This window comes from Oryx dammah, unplaced genomic scaffold (assembly GCF_014754425.2).
Source record: "Oryx dammah isolate SB20612 unplaced genomic scaffold, SCBI_Odam_1.1 HiC_scaffold_16, whole genome shotgun sequence".
Taxonomy (NCBI): Eukaryota; Metazoa; Chordata; class Mammalia; order Artiodactyla; family Bovidae; genus Oryx; species Oryx dammah.
The window spans coordinates 325,721-345,716 of record NW_024070200.1 but is presented as its reverse complement, the minus strand read 5'-3'; the positions used below and the strand labels follow the sequence as shown (position 1 = coordinate 345,716).

Below are 19,996 nucleotides of genomic sequence, written 5' to 3'. Positions count from 1 at the left end.
CCTCCTCCACCCCCAGGCCGCCTCCCTGCCCCAGCCCCATGGTGGCTTCTGGGCTTTGTATTGACTTTTCTTTGTGGGGGTGGTGGTGAGGAAAATCAGGTTCTATTATTATTATTTTATTTATTTGGCCACGTCAAGTGGCTTCTGGGATCTCAGCTCCCCAACCAGGGACTGAACATAGGCCCTCAGCAGTGAGAGCCAGAGTCCCGACCGCCGGGGAATGCCCCAGGAATCAGGTCTATTGCGTGTAATTTCCAAAGCGTGCGGTTCGCTGTTTTCAAGCCTGTGGCTCCTTGGGCGTGGACACAGGGGTCTCACCTCCACCTCCGCCCCAGCGGAGCACAGCCTGTGGCCCCCAGCTTTTACAGTAGGCTGTTAGTTGTGACCCTTGAGGAAACGTGCATAGCTGCTCTGTGCACACAAGTGTGCCACTGTGCGCAAGCGCCGGGGTCCTGGGAGCGGGCGTGGCTGCCTGGGCCCGGAGTGCTGGGTGGGCACGGCGCCTGGACCGCCAGGCAGGTGCCGCTGAGCAGTTAGCCCAGACGGGCGGGCCCCTCCGGAGGGCTTGAGCGCGTGGCGCGTCTGCCGCCAGCGGCCGTTGCTGTGGCCGCGGCCTGTGATGAGCAGCGGGCCCGGGGCCCCCGGCTCCGGCGCGTGGCCCGTGGGTGTTGAGGGCCGAGGGTCTGCGTCACTGTGCCCCTCCCCCGCAGTACCCCCACTTCCTGAAGAGAGAAGGCAACAAGCTTCAGATCATGCTGCAGCGAAGAAAGAGATACAAGCACCGGACCATCCTGGGCTACAAGACGCTGGCGGCCGGCTCCGTCAACATGGCTGAGGTGAGGGCGGCGGACGGCCTCCTGGGCCTCCTGGCGGGCGGGGCGGCTGAGGGCGCGTCCCTGCAGGCACCCCGCCCGCACTGCCCCCCTGAGCCTCCTGCCCAGCGGGAAGGAGGCTGTCCGGGGTGTGGTGGGCCAGGGGTGCTGCCAGCCCCCTTTGTTAACATGGCTTCTTCAGTGGCGGTGATAGGAAGCACTGCTCTCCTCAAAAGCCTCATTTTCTTCCTTAACGAAAGAGCTGGCCGCCCCAGCTGAGTCCCCCAAATTAAAAAAGAACCTGGTCCCTAAAACTCCAGCATCAGGCTGGATTTGACCAAATGACCCCAAACACAGCTTCTAAAACGCGGAGGCATTGTTCCTGGTTTGTCATGACGAGGCCCGTCCAGTGAACTGCTTGGGCACCTGGGATCCTAGTGGGGGGCACAGGACGGTGCCAGGTGGGGGCTGGGGGGCTCTGCTGCCCAGAAAGAGGTCTGCTCGATTCTCTCATGATCAGGGCTTCCCCGTCCTGTTGGGCCAAACCCAGGGGGTGTCCGCTCTGTGGCACCAGAGCTCTGGCTGGCACAGGGGCCCGTCCTCCCTGCCCCCCGGGGCCTGGCCCCTGGTGTTGAGTCCTGAGGCTCGGGCCTCTCTGGGCTGGCCCCTGGGGCTTCACACATGGCCCGCTGCCACGCCCCTCCTAATGGCCTTCGGTGCTCGGGGGCTGGGCCTGGCCCCAACCGCCCCGCTTGACGGCAGGCCCCCTCGCGGCCCGGCCGCTGGCCCCGTGTCCTCTTGTCCTCCCGCCCTGTGTGCCCCCTGCCCCTCATGCTTGCCTCGCTGACCGCGGCCCCTCTGGTCACTGCCAAGAGGAAGGCCCGGCGGACCCCCACGTGTGCCCCCCGGCTCGGGCCAGCAGGGTCTCCAGAGCTGTGCCCCCGCAGGTGTTGCAGCAGCCGGCGGAGGGCGGACAGGTGCTGAGCCTCTGCAGCAACATCAAGGAGGCCGCGGTCAAGGTGGCCGAGATCTGGATCTTCTCACTGTCCAGCCAGCCCATCGACCACGAGGACAGCGCCATGCAGGCCGGCCCCAAGGCCAAGTCCACCGGTGAGTGCCGCCTCGGGCCGCCTCTCTGCCACGGACCCCACCTCCTGGCTATGAGCCTGCGGGCGTGAGGAGCTGGGGCGGGGATGCGAGGGTCGGGAGGTGGGCGTCCAAGTCCCGCCCCCACACTGGGACCCAGCCACTGAGCGAGTCGCGGGAAGCCATGCTGCCTTCTCCCATCTGGCTCCATCCTGGGCCGTCTTCTATCACAGCTGGGGTCACTGTCTCCCTGGAGGTGGGGGTGGGCAGGCAGGAACCCGTCCAGCCGAAGATCCAGGACCCTGTGGTGGGCAGGAAGGGCCAGACCGTGGTGGGGGCACGTGGGGGGCGAACCCTGTGAGGGGCAGGAAGACCGCGTGGGGGCCGTCCACCTGCTGCACCGCCCGTGGGGGCCCTGTCCTCGCGGCTCCCTGCACACTGGGGTCGGAACCTCAGGGCGCCCTCCCGTCTGTGTCCTCATTCCGCAGAGAACTACTCGGAGGAGGAGTATGAGAGCTTCTCCTCTGAGCAGGAGGCCAGTGATGACGCCGTGCAGGGGCAGGTAGGGGCCGCAGGGGTGTAATGGGGGAGCCCCAGGGGGCAGGTATGGGGCCGCAGGGGTAATGGGGGAGTCCCACGGGGCAGGAAGGGGGCCAGGGGTAGGTAACCGGGGCTGGGGTCACTGGAGCCACGTGGGACCCCTGAGGCGACGCCAGGACCCCCAGAGCCGCCAGCACAGGGTATCCTGGGGCCTGGGGGCTGCCAGCAGGCGCTCTGACACCCGGAGTCTGCGTGGGGAGGGTCCCTGGGCCCCGCGTGTGGCTCAGGCGTGGCCTGTCTCTCCAGGATTTGGATGAGGATGACTTTGATGTGGGGAAGCCCAAGAAGCAGCGGCGATCGATAGTAAGAACGCCGTCCATGACCAGGGTCGGTGGAGACTGGTTTTACTAACCTGGGGAAGTGGGGGGCGGGGGCCTGGGTCGGGGGCCGAGGGGGCGGGCAGGGTGTGGGGCGGCCTGTCCGATCGCATGCTTCCCCGGAAGCCTGGCTCTGTGGCTTCTCCTGAGGTCCAGCCTCTTCCCTGCAAACAGTGTGAAGGTGGGCGGCCCCATGCCATGGCCTTGCCTTGGGAGGAGGGTCTCCAGGGCATCAGCGTGCCAACCTCAGGCTGCAGGCCGCAGGCCCAGAGACAGCGGGTGAGGCCAGTCTCCGAGCAAGCCTGCTGCTTGGCCCGGACACGCCCAGTGTGAGGCTGGCCCCTGTCTTGGCTCTGGGCAGGTGGGCCGGGGCTTGAAGGGCTGGAGGCCCCTCCTCCAGAAGGGAGGTTCCGGTGGAGCGGAGGCCAGTCCCAGAGCACCCACCCCTGGTGCCCGTACTCCCAGGCGAGCTCCCGGTGCCGAGCTGCCCTGCGTGCCGGGCTGTGGCCCCAGGCCAGGCCAATGTGGAGGGCGGCCCGGGAAGCCCCAGCGCTGACCCCCTGCCCCAGAGCCTGCCACCCCTGGCCAGGCCGGGAGGCCACGGGCTGGTTCCCGAACACTGAGTGAGCCAGCTGTCTGGACCACAGTGCGTCCAGAACTGCCGGGACAGCATCTGTGTGAGCCTCGGGGCCGGGTCCCGACGTCCGGCTTTTGTGGAGGGAGCCGGGGCTCCTCCTGCAGGGCCGGCGCCTGGAACTGAGCCCTGTGGTTACGGCTGCACTGGGGCAGGTGGGCCCCTGCACCCTGGCCACCACGCGGTCCACGGAGGCGGGGCGGGCCCTCACTTGTGGGGGCTTCTGGAAGAGCCGTAGAGCCCCCTCCGTCCCTGTGTTTGGCCCAGACCACCAGCCCGTCTGTGGGCCCGTTTACAAGTCTGAGCACAAGTGTGGTTTCACGCTTTGAAAACGCCTGCTGCTGCTGAAGTGCGGGAGGCTGGAGGTCACGGATCTCCGCTGCCTGAGCCGCCCCCGCCCGCTGTTGCTGGGGAGCAGCCCCGTGCGCTCTGACCGCACCCCGCTTGTCTTGCAGCAGCAAAACTTCAAGCAGAAAGTGGTGGCGCTGCTGCGGAGGTTTAAAGTCTCCGACGAGGTGAGGGGGCGGCCCCGGCAGCCGGGGCCCTGGTGGGAGGAGGGCCTGGAGGCCCATGCCGGGAGTGTGGATGCTGGGGCCACCCCCAGGGCTGCGTGGGCATGGGCAGAGGCCCGGGCATTGCTTCCTGAACGGTCGCTGGGCAGACCTGGGGGACAGCAGGGTGTCATCTTGGGGGGGGGCACGGGCTTTATTTTTTAGGGGCATCATCTTGTCGGGGGACCATGGGCTTTTGTATTTTTTAGGGTAGTTTTAGGTTCACAGAAAAGCTGAGTAGTTTCCGTGTACCCTGTCACCACACACGGCCTCCCTGGCTGTCAACTGTGTGCTTTAACATTTCTTTTTTTCACTTTTTTCTAATCTCCAAATGATGAGTTTGTAGAACTTTGATAACCGGAAGAAAAATGCCTGGTTTTTCTTTAAATGTGATCAGAGGACAGTTTGTTCCCAGGCTCTGGACCCACCCAGGGCGTGTGGCATGTAAGTGTCTGAGCCCCAAGGCCTTGTCACTCCGTGGGTCCCAGCAGTGAGAGGTTGCTGCTGAGCCGTGAACGATGCCGGAATTCTTGGCCTCCTGAGGACAGGAATTCAATGCAGGGCCAGTGACAAGGCTTGATCACTCAGCGCATTTGTGTGATAAAGATTTATTAAAGTATAAAAGAGAGAGAGACAACTTCTAACATAGATATCAGAAGGGGGCAGAAAGAGGGCCCCCCTGCTAGTCTTTAGGAATAAGTTACATGCCTATCAGGAGACTGTTAATTAGAGAAAGGAAATGTCTCAAAAGTCAGAGACTGGCACCAGGCCCCTCACCCACAGCATGCATTTTGAGATAACGTTGACACAAAGTGAGTCATCCCAGGCCATAAAATGACTGACATGAGTCTTGAAGAAAGGCAGGTTTCCAAGCACATGCGTGGTCTGGGTGACCCAGCTCAGGAGAGCGTCTGCCTGGGTAGAGCATCCTGGCTCCGCAAGTCTGCTCTGAGTCTTTGGTGGAACCGACTGGAAGACAGAACCTAGAGCAGCAGCCCAAGAAGAACGTTTCCATAAGAAGAATGTCTTAGTTCGCTCGAGATTTGAGAAAAGTTCAGGTGGAACCAGGTGTCGTCATGGCGACACAGAATTTTAAAGGAAAGCTTTTAAATTGGTACAGAGAAGGGAAAGAATCTGAGGTTTGTAGTCTGTTTCCTCCTGCCGCTGAAGAGAGAAAAAACGACTGGCCTTTGCAGCCTGCTTCCCCCGTGTGGAGACCCCTGGCCTTCCTGCCTGTCGCCCTCCCGACGGCACGCGTGATGCGAGCGTGTGCTGTGCGCGTGCTGCCCGGAAGCGGCAGCCGTATGTCCACACGCGGGGTGGCGCCATCCTCTCGCGGCGGCTCCTCACGTGAGCCACGGTCTTCCCCACACTGGCCTCCAGGTCCACACGATTCCTAGCAGACCTCCAGCTACCCTTTTGCAGAGGCCAGACACCTCGTGCTGGAGCTTAGCCGTAAATGCTGGGGCCCCCAAATCAACAAGACGGCTGTTGAGGAAGAACAGACTTGGAGGGCTCACACTGTGTCTTCAGAACTTAGCAAAAGCTGCCATCCTCAGCAGGTCAGTGAAGTGAGGTTAAGTCGTTCTATTAACAGTCAGTTGATTTCCAGGTAGACCATTCAATGGGGAGAAATAGCCTTTTCAGCAGGTAGTGCTGGAACAGTGGGATGTCTGGGCACCACCCCCCAACAGTGCACACAAAAACCAACTCCAGGCAACTCAGAGGCCTAAATGTATGGGCCAAAACTGTAGACCTCTTAGAAGGAAACAGTAGTATTTGTGAGCTTGGATCAGGCAGTGGCTTTTCAGATATGACACCAAAAGCATGAGCAAACAAAGAAAAACCAAGCAATTGGAGTCCATCAAAATTCAAGGTTCTGTGCTCCAAACAGTACCATCAAGAAAATGAAACAACAGCTCACGGGGTAAAATACTTTGCAAATCATAGATCTGATAAGAGACGTGTAATCCAGAGCATATAAAGAACACTTACAACTCAGAACAGCACAGTGAGAAAACTGTCCGCTTTAAAAGCTGGGCAGAGGATCTGAGGAGCCACTCCTCCAAAGAAGAGACACGAAGAAGCCGGTAAGCACGCGAAGAGACGCTTGACACCGCTAGTCATCGGGGAGTGCAGGCCAGAGCTGTGGACCCCTCTCGATGGCCACTGGGTGGGCCGTCCCCAGGGACACGGAAGATACGTGTCGATGGGGATATGTGACCGTCGGAACACTCACGTGCTGGAGGGAACATCCGTAGTGCCACCACTTTGCAAAAGAGGCTGAGCGGGTTAGACACCCTTGCGAGGCACACAGCAGTGCCCGTGTTTCCCCGTGAGGAGGAGACACGTCCACACAGGCCCATGGCGTTACAGGAGCTTCCCTGTAGCCACAGAACCTGGGAGCATCGCCCCGTCCCCGCTGGCCGACGGCAGACACGCTGTGAGCGGTCGTGAAGACCCACTAGCGAGGAGGAGCTGGCTGTGGGCGCGCACACACACGCACTCTCACGCACTGACACTAAGGGGAGAGACTGCATGCCGAGGGGTTCCGGCGCGTGTGCCCTCCTGGGAGAGGGCCAGTGCGCGGGCCTGGGGGCTGCCGGGGGGCAGGGGCGCCGGGGGGCAGCCTCTCGCATCCAGGTCCTGCTGGGGCCGCAGCACGGCTTCTGTTGTCGGAGCACTGCCGAGTGCTCTGAAGGCCGTGCCGGCGGTGCAGGCACCCAGGCCGAGCGGAGAGCTGAGCCAAGCGCCCGGGTGACCGGAGGCCTCGGCGCGATGCCCAGGGCCCGCAGGGAGTGGCTGGAGGAAGGGTGCCGGGTGGCCGAGCAGTCTCCTCCCGTCTGTCCCGCAGCCTCACACCTCTGGCCTCACGTAGGTCCTGGACTCGGAGCAGGACCCCGCAGAGCACGTCCCCGAGGCCGAGGAAGACCTGGATCTGCTGTACGACACGCTGGACGTGGAGGACCCCAGCGACAGCGGCCCCGACTTGGAGGACGACGGCAGCGTCCTCAGCACCCCCAAGCCGAAGCTCAGGTGCGCGCGCCCGCGTCTGCCTTCACAGCCGGCGGTCGGCAGAGGCCAGACGCGAGGCGGCCCGTTGGGTGGTCGTTGGGGCCGGAAGGGAAGGCAGTGTGCGGGGGCCCTCTGGGGTGTGGGCTCTGGGGAGGGGGTGGACAGGAGGCACAGACCCCGAGGGAGCCCTGGGTCCGCGGGGCTCCCAGAGGTGGGGTGTGGCGAAGGGAGAGCCCAGTGTGGAGCCAGCCGGGGTCAGCCCCGCAGGAGGCCATGTCCGGGAAGGAGGGGCAGGCGGGACGTGGACCCGGGAGGGACCAGTGGGCGCCCTGGGCCTGTCTGTCCTGTGGGGAGTTGGGGAGGCACTGAGGTCCCCCCAGGGGCAGAGGTGCGGACAGAGCTGATGGCAGGGGGGAGGTGGGGGCCTGCAGACTGGCCTGGAGCCAGGGGGCCAGGCAGGTCTGAGTCCAGGAGCCCAAGTCAGAGGCAGGAGGGTCTGTGGCCTGGCTGATGGTTAGACGTTAACCAAGCACAAGTCAGAGCCCGGGGAGCACCCAGGAGGGGCGGGCATTTTGTCACCTGCCCCCCGCAGCCTCGCAGATCTCTCACAGCGGGACCCCCCCCGGGGGGGGGGGGGGGGGGGGGCGGGGGGGGGGCCCGGGGGGGGGGAACCCCCGCAGCGGGACCCCCCCAGGGCAGGAACCCCCACAGCAGACTCAGTCCCCCCACAGTGGGACCTCCCCCTCACGATGGGACCCCCATGACAGCACCCCCCCAATGGCGGGCCTCAGTCCTGACCAGTGAGTGGCTGCTCACAGAGCCCAGTCTCCTCCTGGAGGAGCTGCTGCAGGCCCAGGTCCGGGGTCCCGCTTACCTTCTGCCCACGCCTCCTCCACTTTGAAGGCTAGCACCGTGGCCCCCCGACCCCTCTCTGCCTTCACGGGGGCAGGTCTCCGCTTCTGACAGCCGCCGAGGTTACCTCCGCGGCCCAGCCGACCTGCGCTGTCCCCACGGAAGCTGTGCTGCAGGGCGAGCCCCCAGCCAGCCCCCATCCCAGTCCCGGGACACACGTGTGGCGTCTCGGGCCTTGTCCCGCCACCTCGCGCTGCTGTCCAGCCTCGCGTTTTCATGCCCGTGGGGCCTCACCAGCAGATGCTGCCGGGGTCCTGCCCCTCGCTAACCTGACCTTCGGCTCCTGCAGTCTGGCCTGGGGGGGCCCAGGCCCCCACCCACCAGGCCTCCAGCGGTCAGGTGCAGCTGTCGTGGGTGCCCAGGACGCCCCCAGGGTTGGGGGGCTCTGGGGCGCAGGTATGCTGGGCGGCTCTCAGGCCCGCGGCGTCCTGCCTGTGCTGTGGTCCTCGAGGGTGGGGTCTACTCTGTGCTCGACCCTGCTGGGCCTGGTTGGGGGTGTGCCGGAGGACAAGACACTCTCTGTCCCCGCTTCCCAGGCCGTACTTCGAAGGCCTGTCCCACTCCAGCTCACAGACAGAGATCGGGAGCATCCACAGCGCCCGCAGCCAGAGGGAGCCTCCCAGCCCGGTGAGTAGCCCCCGCTGGGGTCCTCGGGCGGGCAGGGGCCACCCTGATCCTCCCGTCTGAGTCACTGGAGGCTCTGACAAGCCCGAGGCTCACTGCCTCCTGGTTTGCCATGCGGCCTGAGTACCCTGCCCAGTGACTGTTGTGGGGTGGCCCTGAGCCCACGGTCCAGGAAACGCTGGCCAGTCTCCCTAGGCTGCCTCCAAACCCAGAGCCCCCTGCCCAGAGGTGAGCCAGCCTGGGCACCATTGCCGGATACCTCCTGATTCCCTCCTGTCTCATCCACACAGGCCGATGTACCCGAGAAGACGCGAGTCCTCGGAGGCAAGCAGCCCAGTGACAGCGTGTCCGATCCAGTGGCCCACGTAAGCAGGCGTGGGGCCACCTTCACAGAGCCCACTTACGTGTTGCCTTTCGGGGTCTGCCCCGTGACCTGGAGGTCCTCTTGCTCCCACCATCTAGAACCTACAGACAGAGATATGATGAGGCCCCCCTGGACTCACCCCACTCCCGGGGACAGTCAGGGTACCCCTGGATTCTCCCCACCCCCAGGGGACAGTCAGGGCCCCTGGATTCACCCTAACTCCAAGGGGCAATCAGGGTCCCCTGGACTCAGCCTACCCCCGGGGGATGGTCAGGGCCCCCCCCGCTTCCCTCTCAGGCACAAACCACCACGGCTGCTTCCTGCTGCTCTCGTGCAGGTTCTCAAGGAAGGGCAGGGCCGGGGTGGTGCGGGTCTCCCTCTTGCAGGCAGGACTGGGCGCCCTGAGGTTGTAGGTGGAGGTCAGCTGGCTTCGCAGGGCAGCATGTGGCCATGGCCACAGGCACAGAGTCACCAGCCCAGGAGAGGCCTGAGCGCCCTCGCCCAAACCAAGGCAGCTTGGGCACGGGAGCACAGCGCCAGGAGGAGGCCCTGGGCGTGTGCGTTCCCCACGGTTCCATCCTCTGCCCACAGAGCACGCCCGCCCCCGGGGAGCAGCCAGCACCACCCGAGGAAAGCCCCGAGGTGGAGGCCTCTGCCCTGGACCTGTTCACTGAGAAGCTGCCGCCCAGCGGGCGGATCACCAAGACGGAATCACTGGTCATCCCCTCCACCAGGTGACCAGCCGCCCCGGGAGGCTGTGGCCCAGGCAGTGCCCCATGGGCCGGTGTGGAGCGTGTGTAGGCGCCCCGTGGGGGGGCCTATCTGGCTGGATGAGCATCCCTCGGGGGGCTCACCTGGGACCCTCACTCACCCCCATCTGCAGTTGGCTGCCTGCTCCAAGGGCAGGGAAGCCTTGCCATCCCCGTCTCCCCTGTCCTGGACCCTGTGGCGCCATCTGGGCTGGGGCAGGCTTGTGCTTGGTGCCTGTGATTCCATGGCGCCTGGTGCCAGGGTGGGCGGGGTGTGCCCGCTGGGCACGGGCCATGCAGACAAGCAGAGCAGCCCTCCCACAGCACACCGTCCAGTGCAAGGCCTCTGCGGGGCAAGGGGCAGCTGGCTGGGGTCCCGTGTGGCAGGCGCTCGACGCGTCGCTCCCCGCTTCTCGTCCTGCGATCAGCCCGCGCTGCCTCCCTGCACCTGCCTCCTCCCGGAAATGGGGAGGGCGGCGACGTGCACACAGCCTTTGGGACCGAGCCTCCCGACCCAGGCTGCGCCCTGCGGGAGCCAGCAGCCAGGCGTGGCAGCCACTGGCCTCCGTGAGGCCTTGGCTCTGTGTTTCTGGGACGGGAGTCTTCCAGGAGCAGGGCTCTGGTGCTGGCACTACCTGGGGGTGCACAGGGGCCCGTGTCAGGCCTGGGAGGGGCACCCTGAGCTCCAGGACACGGGCACAGCCTGCGCCAGGCGCGCCTGGCAGGGGAGGGGCCGGGGTCTCCTTCCTCACGGCCTGTGGCCCAGCTGCCCGACCGTGCCCAGCACAGCCGCCTCACTCCAGAGCAGCCGGGCACCCAGGGCAGTGAGTGCCCGCGGCTGCCCCACAGGTCCGAGGGGAAGCAGGCGGGCCGCCGGGGCCGGAGCACATCCCTGAAGGAGCGGCAACCGGCACGCCCGCAAAACGAGCGGGCCAACAGCCTGGACAACGAGCGCTGCCCCGACACGCGGAGTCAGCTGCAGGTACCTGCGAGTGGGGGCCCAGCGGGAGCCCCTGCCATGCTGCCCGGCCCTGGGGCCTCTGTCCACGCGGGGGCGCTGAGAGGCCAGTGGGAGCCCCTGCCATGCTGCTGGCCTCTGTCCACGCGGGGGCTGTGTGTCCACGCGCACTGCCGCTCGGGCTCTCCCGCCTGCATCCAGGTGGCTGCTGGGGGTCCGCTGGGCGGGCGAGGGGCTGGGCACAGCTCGCCCTCAGGGCAGCTGCAGATAAGCCCCGTCTCCCCAGATCCCCAGGAAGACTGTGTACGACCAGTTAAACCACATTCTCGTCTCCGATGACCAGCTCCCGGAAAACATCATTCTCGTGAACACCTCGGACTGGCAGGGGCAGGTGCGGAGGGGCCGGGCAGCCCGGGCTGGGTCGGCGGGGGGGAGGGCCCTGGGGCCCTGGCCAGCCCTCCTGCCATGGGCGCGAGCGGGGCGCGCGGCTGAGGGCCCCCCGCCCCCCAGTTCCTCTCGGATGTGCTGCAGCGGCACACGCTCCCGGTGGTCTGCACCTGCTCCGCGGCCGACGTCCAGGCGGCCTTCAGCACCATCGTGTCTCGGATTCAGAGATAGTGAGTCCTGGACGTGGGTTATCTGCTCCGCGGCGTCTCGGGATGGCGTGAGGGGCCCGGGCGCCGGGCGGGCCGCCCTCCTGAAGCTCTGCCGCTCGTCCGCCCACAGCTGCAACTGCAACTCGCAGCCGCCGACGCCCGTGAAGATCGCGGTGGCGGGCGCGCAGCACTACCTCAGCGCCGTGCTGCGGCTCTTCGTGGAGCAGCTGTCGCACAAGACCCCCGACTGGCTGGGTTACATGCGCTTCCTGGTCATCCCGCTGGGTGAGGGGGGCCCCTGCCCTGGGGCTGCCCGGGGGCGCCCGGCCAACTGGGGCCTCCTGTCAGCAGGGCCCAGCGGAGGCCTGCTTATTCATTAACCTTTAAAAGCTCTCAAGACCGAAACCCCCCGTTTTTGGCTTGCCTGGGGCAGAGTCCTCAGGGAGACCCCCGCCCCGGGGCGAGGCAAGGGGGCGGAGAAGCGGGCCGCGCCTGACGCCGCTCTTGGCCCCCAGGCTCGCACCCCGTGGCCCGGTACCTGGGCTCTGTGGACTACAGGTACAACAACTTCTTCCAGGACCTGGCTTGGAGGGACCTGTTCAACAAGCTGGAGGCGCAGAGCGCCGGTGAGGCCCCGGACGCGCGCGCTGGCCTCTCCCGTCCTCCGCCCCCCACCCCCCGCCCCTTGCGCCCTTCCTCTCCTTACCTCACCGTGCCCCTCCTGTCCCCCTGCCCCGCCCCCACCCCCGCCACCCCTCCTGGCCCTTGCGCCCACACCCCACCCGCAACCTCCAGCTGCCCCCCCCGGCCCGCGCCCCCTTCTCCACCAGCCCCCATCTGCCCTCCCGCCCACCCCCACCCTGCGCCCCTCACCCTTGGGCCCCTGCCCTGCTGCCCAGCCCATCACACCTCATTTTGAAAGTCAGCAGTTTGCTTTGCTCTGAGACACACTTTATGTATTGGGCCTGAGTGCCAGTCAGATAGCTGGGGTCAGCAGGCATGGTCAGTGGGGGGTGGGCCAGGATGTTTCTTTGCCCGTGAGCCACAAAGCTCTTTGGTGACCGGCCGGGGATGGCTTTTCAGGATTTGGAGAGGCCTGGAGGAACCTGGTAGGCTGCAGTCCATGGGGTTGCTAAAAGTCGGACACGACTGAGCGACCTCACTTTCACTTTTCACTTTCATGCATTTGAGCAGGAAATGGCAACCCACTCCAGTGTTCTTGCCTGGAGAATCCCAGGGACAGGGGAGCTTGGTGGGCTGCCATCTATGGGGTCGCACAGAATCGGACATGACTGAAGCGACTTAGCAGCAGCAGCAGCAGCAGCAGCAGGGCCCTCCCCAGGACCCCATGAGGGAGGCAGCCAGAGGAGCCCCTCAGCCATGCCCAGCCTGGCTGCCCCGACCTTGGGTGCTGGAGTGCACCATGCCCACGGACCCCTCCTGGTCTTCTGCAGTGCAGGACACGCCGGACATTGTGTCGAGAATCACCCAGTACATTTCGGGGGCCAACTGCGCCCACCAGCTGCCCATTGCAGAGGCCATGCTGACCTACAAGCAGAAGAGGTACCTCCTGGGGCCGGGCAGGTGTGGGCTGGAGACCGCCGTACATCTGCAATCTTGGCCAAGCAGCCTGCGTCCTCACTGTCCCAGCGCCTTGGGTCACTCACGGGCCCACGGGATGGAAAGGCCTGGGATGAGGAAGCCCCCAGTTCTGACCCCTGTACCTTTTCCCGATGCAAATCAGAGTTAGGATCAGCTGGGCAATTTTTCTTCACCTTTGTACGTGCTGGGATTTCCTATAATTGGAGTCACAAGAGCAGCGGTCCTGGTGCTGGCCCAGCAGGGACCTGCCTCCTCCAGCTGCCAATCTCCAGCGGGAGACCCGGTCCTCCCCCTGCCCTGTGCAGGATGGTGGTCAGGGGCTGGGCTGGTGCCCGCTGGCATGGGGTGGGGCCTTGTGCAATCTGAGGGGGTCGAGCGGTCCCCTTGCCCAGCTGTGAACAGAGGCGCGGTCAGGGGGTTGCAGGAAGAGGCAGACCGCAGCTGGTCTGAGAAGCTCAGCTGCCCTGCCCCCGGCTCTGTGAGGGACCCCCAGTGGGTGCCTCGCGGCCCCTAAGCGCCTAATAGCGTCCTGTCCTGTCTCTCTCTTTGGCGGCTCTCTGAAAAGGAGAAAGAACTTTCACTTTGACTTCGCCCTCAGGTACCGCTGTCCTTGGATCCGGCCCCCTCCCGCCCACTGGCTGGTCTTCAGGGCTGTTTGGCAGTGTCAGCGGGTGGGGCGGCCCTCAGGTCTCCATGCGGGGGTCAGGAGGCGTGGTCTCCACCCAGCCGGCTCCTGGCGCTGCCCGTCCCTCTCGGGCACTTACCCAGCCTCAGGGACAAAGTCTGCTGCTTGGTAGCGTCTGAGTCCCGAGTGCGGGTCGGGAAGCGGCTGGCTGAACTCCTTTCTGAGTTGCTGTGTCTCTGAAGCCTGGCAGTGCTGCCGCTGTTTGCCACAGGGACTGGTTCCACCCCATGAGCCACCAACCAAGCACTGGCACCACTCGGCGCGGGCTTTGCTCCCAGTGCCCCTGCCAGCAGCCAGGGAGAGCGGCTTGGGGCAGCTTCCCGGCTGTTTTGGGGTTTACCTGGATGATGGCCAGACCACTGGGATCTCTGCACACAGCGAGGCTCTCTGGTTTTTGCCCCCCGAGGCGGCGGCTTCTCCATTTGACCGCATGTCGGAGCCGAGCCCAATGGCCCTGCCTGCCAGGTGTCTGGCACTGGGCCCTTCAGGGCGCTGCTCTGCCTGAGTCTCAGGGCATTTGCTCTGGGAAAGCCCCAGGGCGAGTCCTTGGGTCCCAGGCCGCCTCTGTGCTGGGCCCTGGGATGGATCAGGAGGAGGGGTGTGAGCCCGTTCAGCTGTCCTGCTAAACAAGCCTCAGGGTCTAGAGAAAGACCAGCCGTGGTGTGCCCCGCTGACCCCGGGCTGTCCTCTGGGCCTGCGCCCGCTCCGCTCCCCGCCCACCCCCATCAGCTGCGCCGGGAGCGTGGCCTGCTTTGCTGCCTGGGCCGCAGCGCCTGTCTGTACCAGGGTGGGCCCCCGTGAGCCGCACCTGGGGCCGAGGCCTGGGAGACCCCAAGCCTCCTCCGTGCTCAGCCCCCACCCCCGCGTTACAGAGGTGACACCCGCCCAGGCTGGGGGGGTCCCGATGTCCCGGCGTCCCGGCTGGAGCCCTGTGAAAGCCAGTGTGCCATCTGGGCTCAGAGCCCAGGCCTGGAAGGGCAGCGGGCACACAGAACAGGCTGCTGTCCACCCAGAGGGGTCAGGAGACCCGGGAGAGGGTGGGTAGCGGGTACAGTTGTCCCGGGCTTCCTCCAGCCCAGCCCCGCGAGGGCGTCTGCAGGGAGGCTCCCATCTGCTCAGCACCAGCTCCCCGCCTGAGGTCAGACCCATTGGTGGTCCTCTCAGGCAACTGTGCGGGCTGCCCAGCACCCCCACCCTGGCCTCTTGGCCGGCGTGGGCTCCCCTCAGCTTCTGTGCCACCGCTGCCACGTGGAGGCACCTCCCCCATGCACAGGTCTCATGAGCCATGCCCAGGGGCCTTGGCACAGAGCCGTGGGCTCAGGCCCCAGGAGTCCTGATCTCTGTCCCTGCCAGGAGCACGCATGCCCTCTGCACGCAGGGTCCAGGGTGAGGGGTCTCGATGGAAGCCGGTGTCACCCCCGTCTCGTGGGAACGTGCGTGCTGGATGTCGTCTGCATGGCCCAGGAGCACAGCTTGGCTTTGACGCTTGTGTTGTGGAGTCTCCAAGTCCCCCCTCCTTGGGGTTCTCCCTTGTCTGCCTCCCTGCGTGCCGATCGTGGAGGGGTGGGAGTGCGTGGCAGGCAGTGGCTTGCTGAGGTGGGGGCCTTGTGGGTCGAAGGCCCCTGTGCGGCCAGGGACGCCCCCAGATGTCCTGCCTGCTAACATGCAGGAGGAGGTCCAGGCACAAGGTTAGGGTGGTTTCGTTACACGAACCGCAATGAAGGGAAGTTTTCTTTTTCGACCGTTTTCTTCTTACAATGGGAAGAAGGCCTGGGAGTTTGGTAGCCTGGTGGTGCAGAGGTTAAAGCGCCTGCCTGCAATGTGGGAGACCTGGGTTCGATCCCTGGGTCAGGAAGATCCCCTGGAGAAGGAAATGGCAACCCACTCCAGTATTCTTGCCTGGAGAATCCCATGGACAGAGGAGCTTGGTAGGCTACAGCCCATGGGTCGCAAAGAGTCGGACACGACTGAGCGACTTCACCTTCCCCTTCCCCTTCCGCTGGACGGGCTGAACCTGCAGGTTCTCTCACCCAGAGTCGTTTGCAAGGTCTTTTGCAGAGATGGGGTGGGTGGTGCTGGGTGGGTGTGTGGTTCACGGGTGCCCACGTCCAGGGGTGCCCAGGGGAGGGTGGCTCCTGCCAACTGCTGTCCCCTCATGTGGGTGGCATGCTGGGCACAGGGCAGCACCTGCCAGGACTGGGACCTGCATTCTGTACTGACCCCTGGATCAGGGGCACTTGTCCAGCTGGTGACCACACTTCACCGGGGCACCCCCAGCCCCAGCCTCCATCCGCCACAGGGACAGGGAGGGGGAGAGCCTCCTGTCAAGCTCTGGTACCCTGGGGCTCCTGGTCCCGAGAGCTGGTGCCCAGGGAGCTGGCTGAGCTGGGCCTGGGTCCCCACTGGCAGGCCTGCCTGGTGCAGAGGCTTCTCCCTGGGTCGCACCCACGGGCCGCTGCCCTGCTGGGTGTGCATGTGTGGACTGCCCTGCAGAAGAGTCGCTCTGTGACTTCAAGCTCAGGTTTGGGAGGATGGCTTGGAGAGGGTGCCGGCCCAGGAAGCAGGACAGGGGGCACCTGTCTGCCCTGTGGCTGGGGGAGGGACCACACAAGGTCCAGGACCAGTCCTGCCCTGGGGACCCAGGTGGAGGCTAGAAGGGGGTGCTCTCCCAGCCGCTGGTGGAGCCCAGGCCAAGGTGGACACTGGGGGTCAGAGCAGCACCAGCTGAGCCGCAGGACCAGCCCTGGCCCGGGGAGAGCGGGTGGAAGAGGCGCCCCACCCAGGCCCAGGGACTCTGGCTACCTCCCTGCCAGTGGTCGTGACGGGTGACCCTGGAGAGGCTGGGCTCTGCCGAAAGCTGTGCAGGGCCTGTGGGCCAAGTACAGCAGCTTGCCCTCAGAGCCTCCCCCCGACCCCTGCCCCGTCCTGTCCCGAAGCTCTTAGTCCAAGAAATGCCCCCCAGTGGGCACCAACTGCATCCAGATTGTTGAGGGGAAGTCTCAGCCTGACGGGACAGTCACCCCCACCCCCTGGAGGTGGCCCCGGCTGCTCCCGGGGCGTCCTGGGGGCACAGGCAGCCTGCCCTCTCCTGGGGCCCCGGGGGCCAGCAGAGTGGCTCCAGGCTGGGCCAGCTGCCTGCGCGCCAGGCGCCTCAGAGGGAGGAGCAGATGGCCTCGGGCCGCCCCTCGGGGCTTGGACCTCGTGCAGACGCATTCAGGCTTCCTGCAGGTCAGCGGGCCCTGCGGTCAGAGGTCCAGGCCGGTGCCTTCGGGAGGGCGGGCATGAGTCCGGGTGGGGCTGGGCGCTGCAGAGGGCGGCCCTGCCCATAAGGGAGGCTGACTGTGTGTTTCCCTGTCTCAGCCCCGACGAGGAGTCCTCCCAGAAGTTCATTCCCTTCGTCGGGGTGAGTACTGCCCCGGGTAGCCGCCTCCTTGCCCGCCATCCTGCTGCCCGGCTGCTCTGCTGCGGGGCGGCCGCGATCCGCCCACGTGATCAGCGTGTCGTCGTCTTCACGCGACGGTCCAGAACCTTCTTCAGTTGGAGCGGACGACTTGCCTTCGCATCCCGCCCGCCCTAAAGTCTCCCTCTCCTGCTTCGAGTGGGGAGTGAGCCCAGGCACTGCTGGGACGGGACTCTGGAAGCGGGCGGTCCGCCTGGGGGCGCGGGGCCAGTCCTCGGCTCCATCCTGGGCAGCGGGGCTCAGTGTCAGGCTCAGCTCTTCAGAGGCCACCCGGGGCCGTCCGTCCTCAGGCCAGGCCCCTCCTGGGGTCTGGGGCAGAGGGCTGCCTCTGTCCTCTGGGAGCCTCGGCAGGCTTGCTTGGCTGGAGCGTGGCCTGTAAGTTGGAAGGTTTTACTTTGTCCCATGGCCAAGGAGCCAGGGCTGCCGCCGAACGGCCGGCTGTGTGTCCACAGCCTGTGGCCTCACTGGGGTCTCCAGCCGGGGCATCTGCCGAGAGAGGCGCGCGGCAGCCAGGCAGGCGGCAGGGCCTCTGGCCGCTTGCTCTGCTCAAGCGCGGGGTGGCTGCTAGCCGTGCTGGGAGGGAGCGTGTCCGGGGCTGTCCTGCGGAAGCTGCTGTGGTGACTGCTGGGCCTGCCCTGCTGGCTGCACGTGAGCCGCCGCCGTGTGCCCAAGGCTGCGGTCGTCGTTGCGATCTCTCTCACTTGGCACAGCTCCCACCCGGTCGGTGTGGGCTGACACCCCTGGCAGCCCGTGGGGAAACAGTGCAGGTCCTGCGGCCACCTTGGTGCCCCGCTGGGCCGGGCTCCCTCTCTCCAGCACCGGACGCGCCACTGCCTGTGCCCGGCCAGTCACACGCACACGTGCTTTGCTGAGGCCAGGGTGTGAGATCTGAGAGGTTCACTCGAGGGGAGAGGGTTCCTCTCCTGCCGGAGGCCATGTGGGTCCTGAACGCTGGCCACAGGTCAGGGCCAGGCCAGCAGCCAGCTGGCCAGCAGCCTGGGGCCTCTGGGGCCTGTGCCTTTATCCCGGGAGTGCAGGATGGCCAAAGCAGGCTGCGTCTTGAGGGCGTCTCCCAAACACACCACCTGCAGAGGGAGGGTCCTTCACCAGGGCCTGTGGCACAGCTGACCACATGGACAGTGGCTCTCCTGAGCCCAGCTCTGCCCCTCGCACTGAGGATCTGGGACCCGGCTCAGCCCCAGAAGTTCCGGGGGGTGAGGGGACATGGCAAGTGGGCAGCTGTAGGGAACAGGTCCCTACCCGGGTCTGGAGCGCCCCCCCTCAGCAGCGTCCTGTTGCCTCCTAGGTGGTGAAGGTGGGGATAGTGGAGCCGTCTTCGGCCACGTCAGGTGACTGTGTCCTCTGGGGTGGGGGTGCGGCGGGCGGCAGCCCTGGTGCTTGTGTGCTGCGGGGCTTGTGTTCACCAGGAATGGGTCTCCCTTGTCCCTGAGGCCTGACAGCTCCCGCTCAGCTTTGGGGGAGGGGGTTCCTCCGGCTTCCCACACGTGCTCCCCCAGCCCATAGCTGCCTGGCCTCCCTGCCACGTCTGGGTGCAGAGGGCCACAAGCTGCCCAGGCAGAGCCGTGAGGGAAGCTCAGCACTGCCCCCAACTCCTCCCCTAAGGTGACTCAGATGACGCGGCCCCCTCGGGCTCCAGCGTGCTTTCATCCACCCCGCCGTCCACGTCTCCTGCGGCCAAGGAGGCCTCGCCCACCCCGCCCTCCTCCCCGTCAGTGAGCGGAGGCCTGTCCTCCCCCAGGTAAAGGCAGCCACTGGAAGTGCTGCCCCCAGCACAGCAGGGACGGGGCTGAGAACCAGCTGGTTCCTTGGGGTCCCTAACCGCACCCCAGGCTGCCAGGAAGCAGAGGGTCAGAGTGACCTTGCCGGGGACACAGTGGTGTCAAGGGCTCACTCAGGCAAGTGAGCTGGGGGGGCCCCACTGTTCAGTCCTGGCCTGATGTCTCCCCACCTGGCCCTCTGCACTCCTGGGGCCGGAACTACAGACTATAAATATAGGGTGCTCTGGCCACAGGGAGTTTTGGAAACTCGGCTGTGAGTAGCAGGCCTGGAATACAGTGGGTGTGGTTATTGGCAGCCCTTCTTGGGTGCCGTCAGGGCTCCCCCCAGCGGAACCCCCCAGACAACTGCCACAGGGTTGGGGAGGCCCACCATAGGCCCCCTGGGGCCTGTACCTGTGAGGGGCGGGTGGCCTGGGCCCTCCACACAGAGGTGGTCCCCGAGGTCGGGCAGCACAGGCATCAGAGGGCACCCGTTTGCCCATGCCGGCCCGGGGTGCTGCCGTCCCCTGCTGAGGACGGAGGGGTGAGAGCCTCCCTCGTCTTTCACAGCCAGGGCGTCGGCGCCGAGCTCATGGGGCTGCAGGTGGATTACTGGACGGCAGCTCAGCCCGCAGACAGGAAGAGAGACGCCGAGAAGAAGGACTCGCCCACCACCAAAAACACACTCAAGTGCACCTTCCGGTCTCTCCAGGTCAGCAGGCTGCCCAGCAGCGGCGAGGCCGCGGCCACGCCCACCATGTCGATGACCGTGGTCACCAAGGAGAAGAACAAGAAGGGTGAGGTGGGGCGGTGGGCTGATTGTCGGGGCGGAGGGGCTGCTGCGCAGGCTCCGAGGGTGCTGCGGGCCTGGGGGCCACTTCGTTCCCACACCCCTGGGCAAGGGCCTGCTGGCGGGCGGGTGGTGGCGGTCAGGGTCCGCGTGGCAGGAGGGCCAGGGGCGCGGGGTCGGGGCCGGCGGAGCGCACACCCCGCGCTGACCCGGCCCGGAAGGAGCAGCGGGAGCACAGCGCGGCCCCCTTTCCTCCTAGTGATGTTTTTGCCCAAGAAAACCAAGGACAAGGACGCGGAGTCCAAAAGCCAGTGCATCGAGGGCATCAGCCGCCTGATCTGCACGGCCAAGCACCAGCAGAACATGCTGCGCGGTGAGCCGGGCGCGCGCGCGGGTGGGCGGGGCCTGTGGCCAGTGGGCGGGGCTCGGGGCGGGCCCTTCGGGGCGGGGCCTGTTGCCAACA

The 19,996-nt window shown here is 65.9% G+C and overlaps 1 protein-coding gene across 5 annotated transcripts in view; it reads left to right on the top strand.

Moving 5' to 3' along the window:
• The window catches only part of PACS2 (phosphofurin acidic cluster sorting protein 2), a 58,305-nt gene that overhangs the window by 34,656 nt on the left and 3,653 nt on the right, over positions 1-19,996 (top strand). Inside the window, exons 4-24 of one of the 5 annotated variants that reach the window (XM_040256792.1) lie at positions 711-836; positions 1,760-1,922; positions 2,387-2,460; positions 2,745-2,801; positions 3,905-3,964; positions 6,879-7,036; positions 8,464-8,554; positions 8,842-8,916; positions 9,507-9,649; positions 10,514-10,646; positions 10,909-11,013; positions 11,133-11,239; positions 11,349-11,503; positions 11,734-11,844; positions 12,673-12,781; positions 13,386-13,418; positions 16,866-16,908; positions 18,272-18,314; positions 18,589-18,724; positions 19,314-19,540; positions 19,793-19,906. In XM_040256792.1, the coding sequence (XP_040112726.1) occupies positions 711-836; positions 1,760-1,922; positions 2,387-2,460; positions 2,745-2,801; positions 3,905-3,964; positions 6,879-7,036; positions 8,464-8,554; positions 8,842-8,916; positions 9,507-9,649; positions 10,514-10,646; positions 10,909-11,013; positions 11,133-11,239; positions 11,349-11,503; positions 11,734-11,844; positions 12,673-12,781; positions 13,386-13,418; positions 16,866-16,908; positions 18,272-18,314; positions 18,589-18,724; positions 19,314-19,540; positions 19,793-19,906 (2,263 nt within the window). Of the gene's footprint in view, positions 1-710; positions 837-1,759; positions 1,923-2,386; positions 2,461-2,744; positions 2,826-3,904; positions 3,965-6,878; positions 7,037-8,463; positions 8,555-8,841; positions 8,917-9,506; positions 9,650-10,513; positions 10,647-10,908; positions 11,014-11,132; positions 11,240-11,348; positions 11,504-11,733; positions 11,845-12,672; positions 12,782-13,385; positions 13,419-16,865; positions 16,909-18,271; positions 18,315-18,588; positions 18,725-19,313; positions 19,541-19,792; positions 19,907-19,996 lie in introns of all 5 variants that reach the window. The other 4 variants (XM_040256791.1, XM_040256790.1, XM_040256794.1 and 1 more) reach the window with 4 other exon arrangements.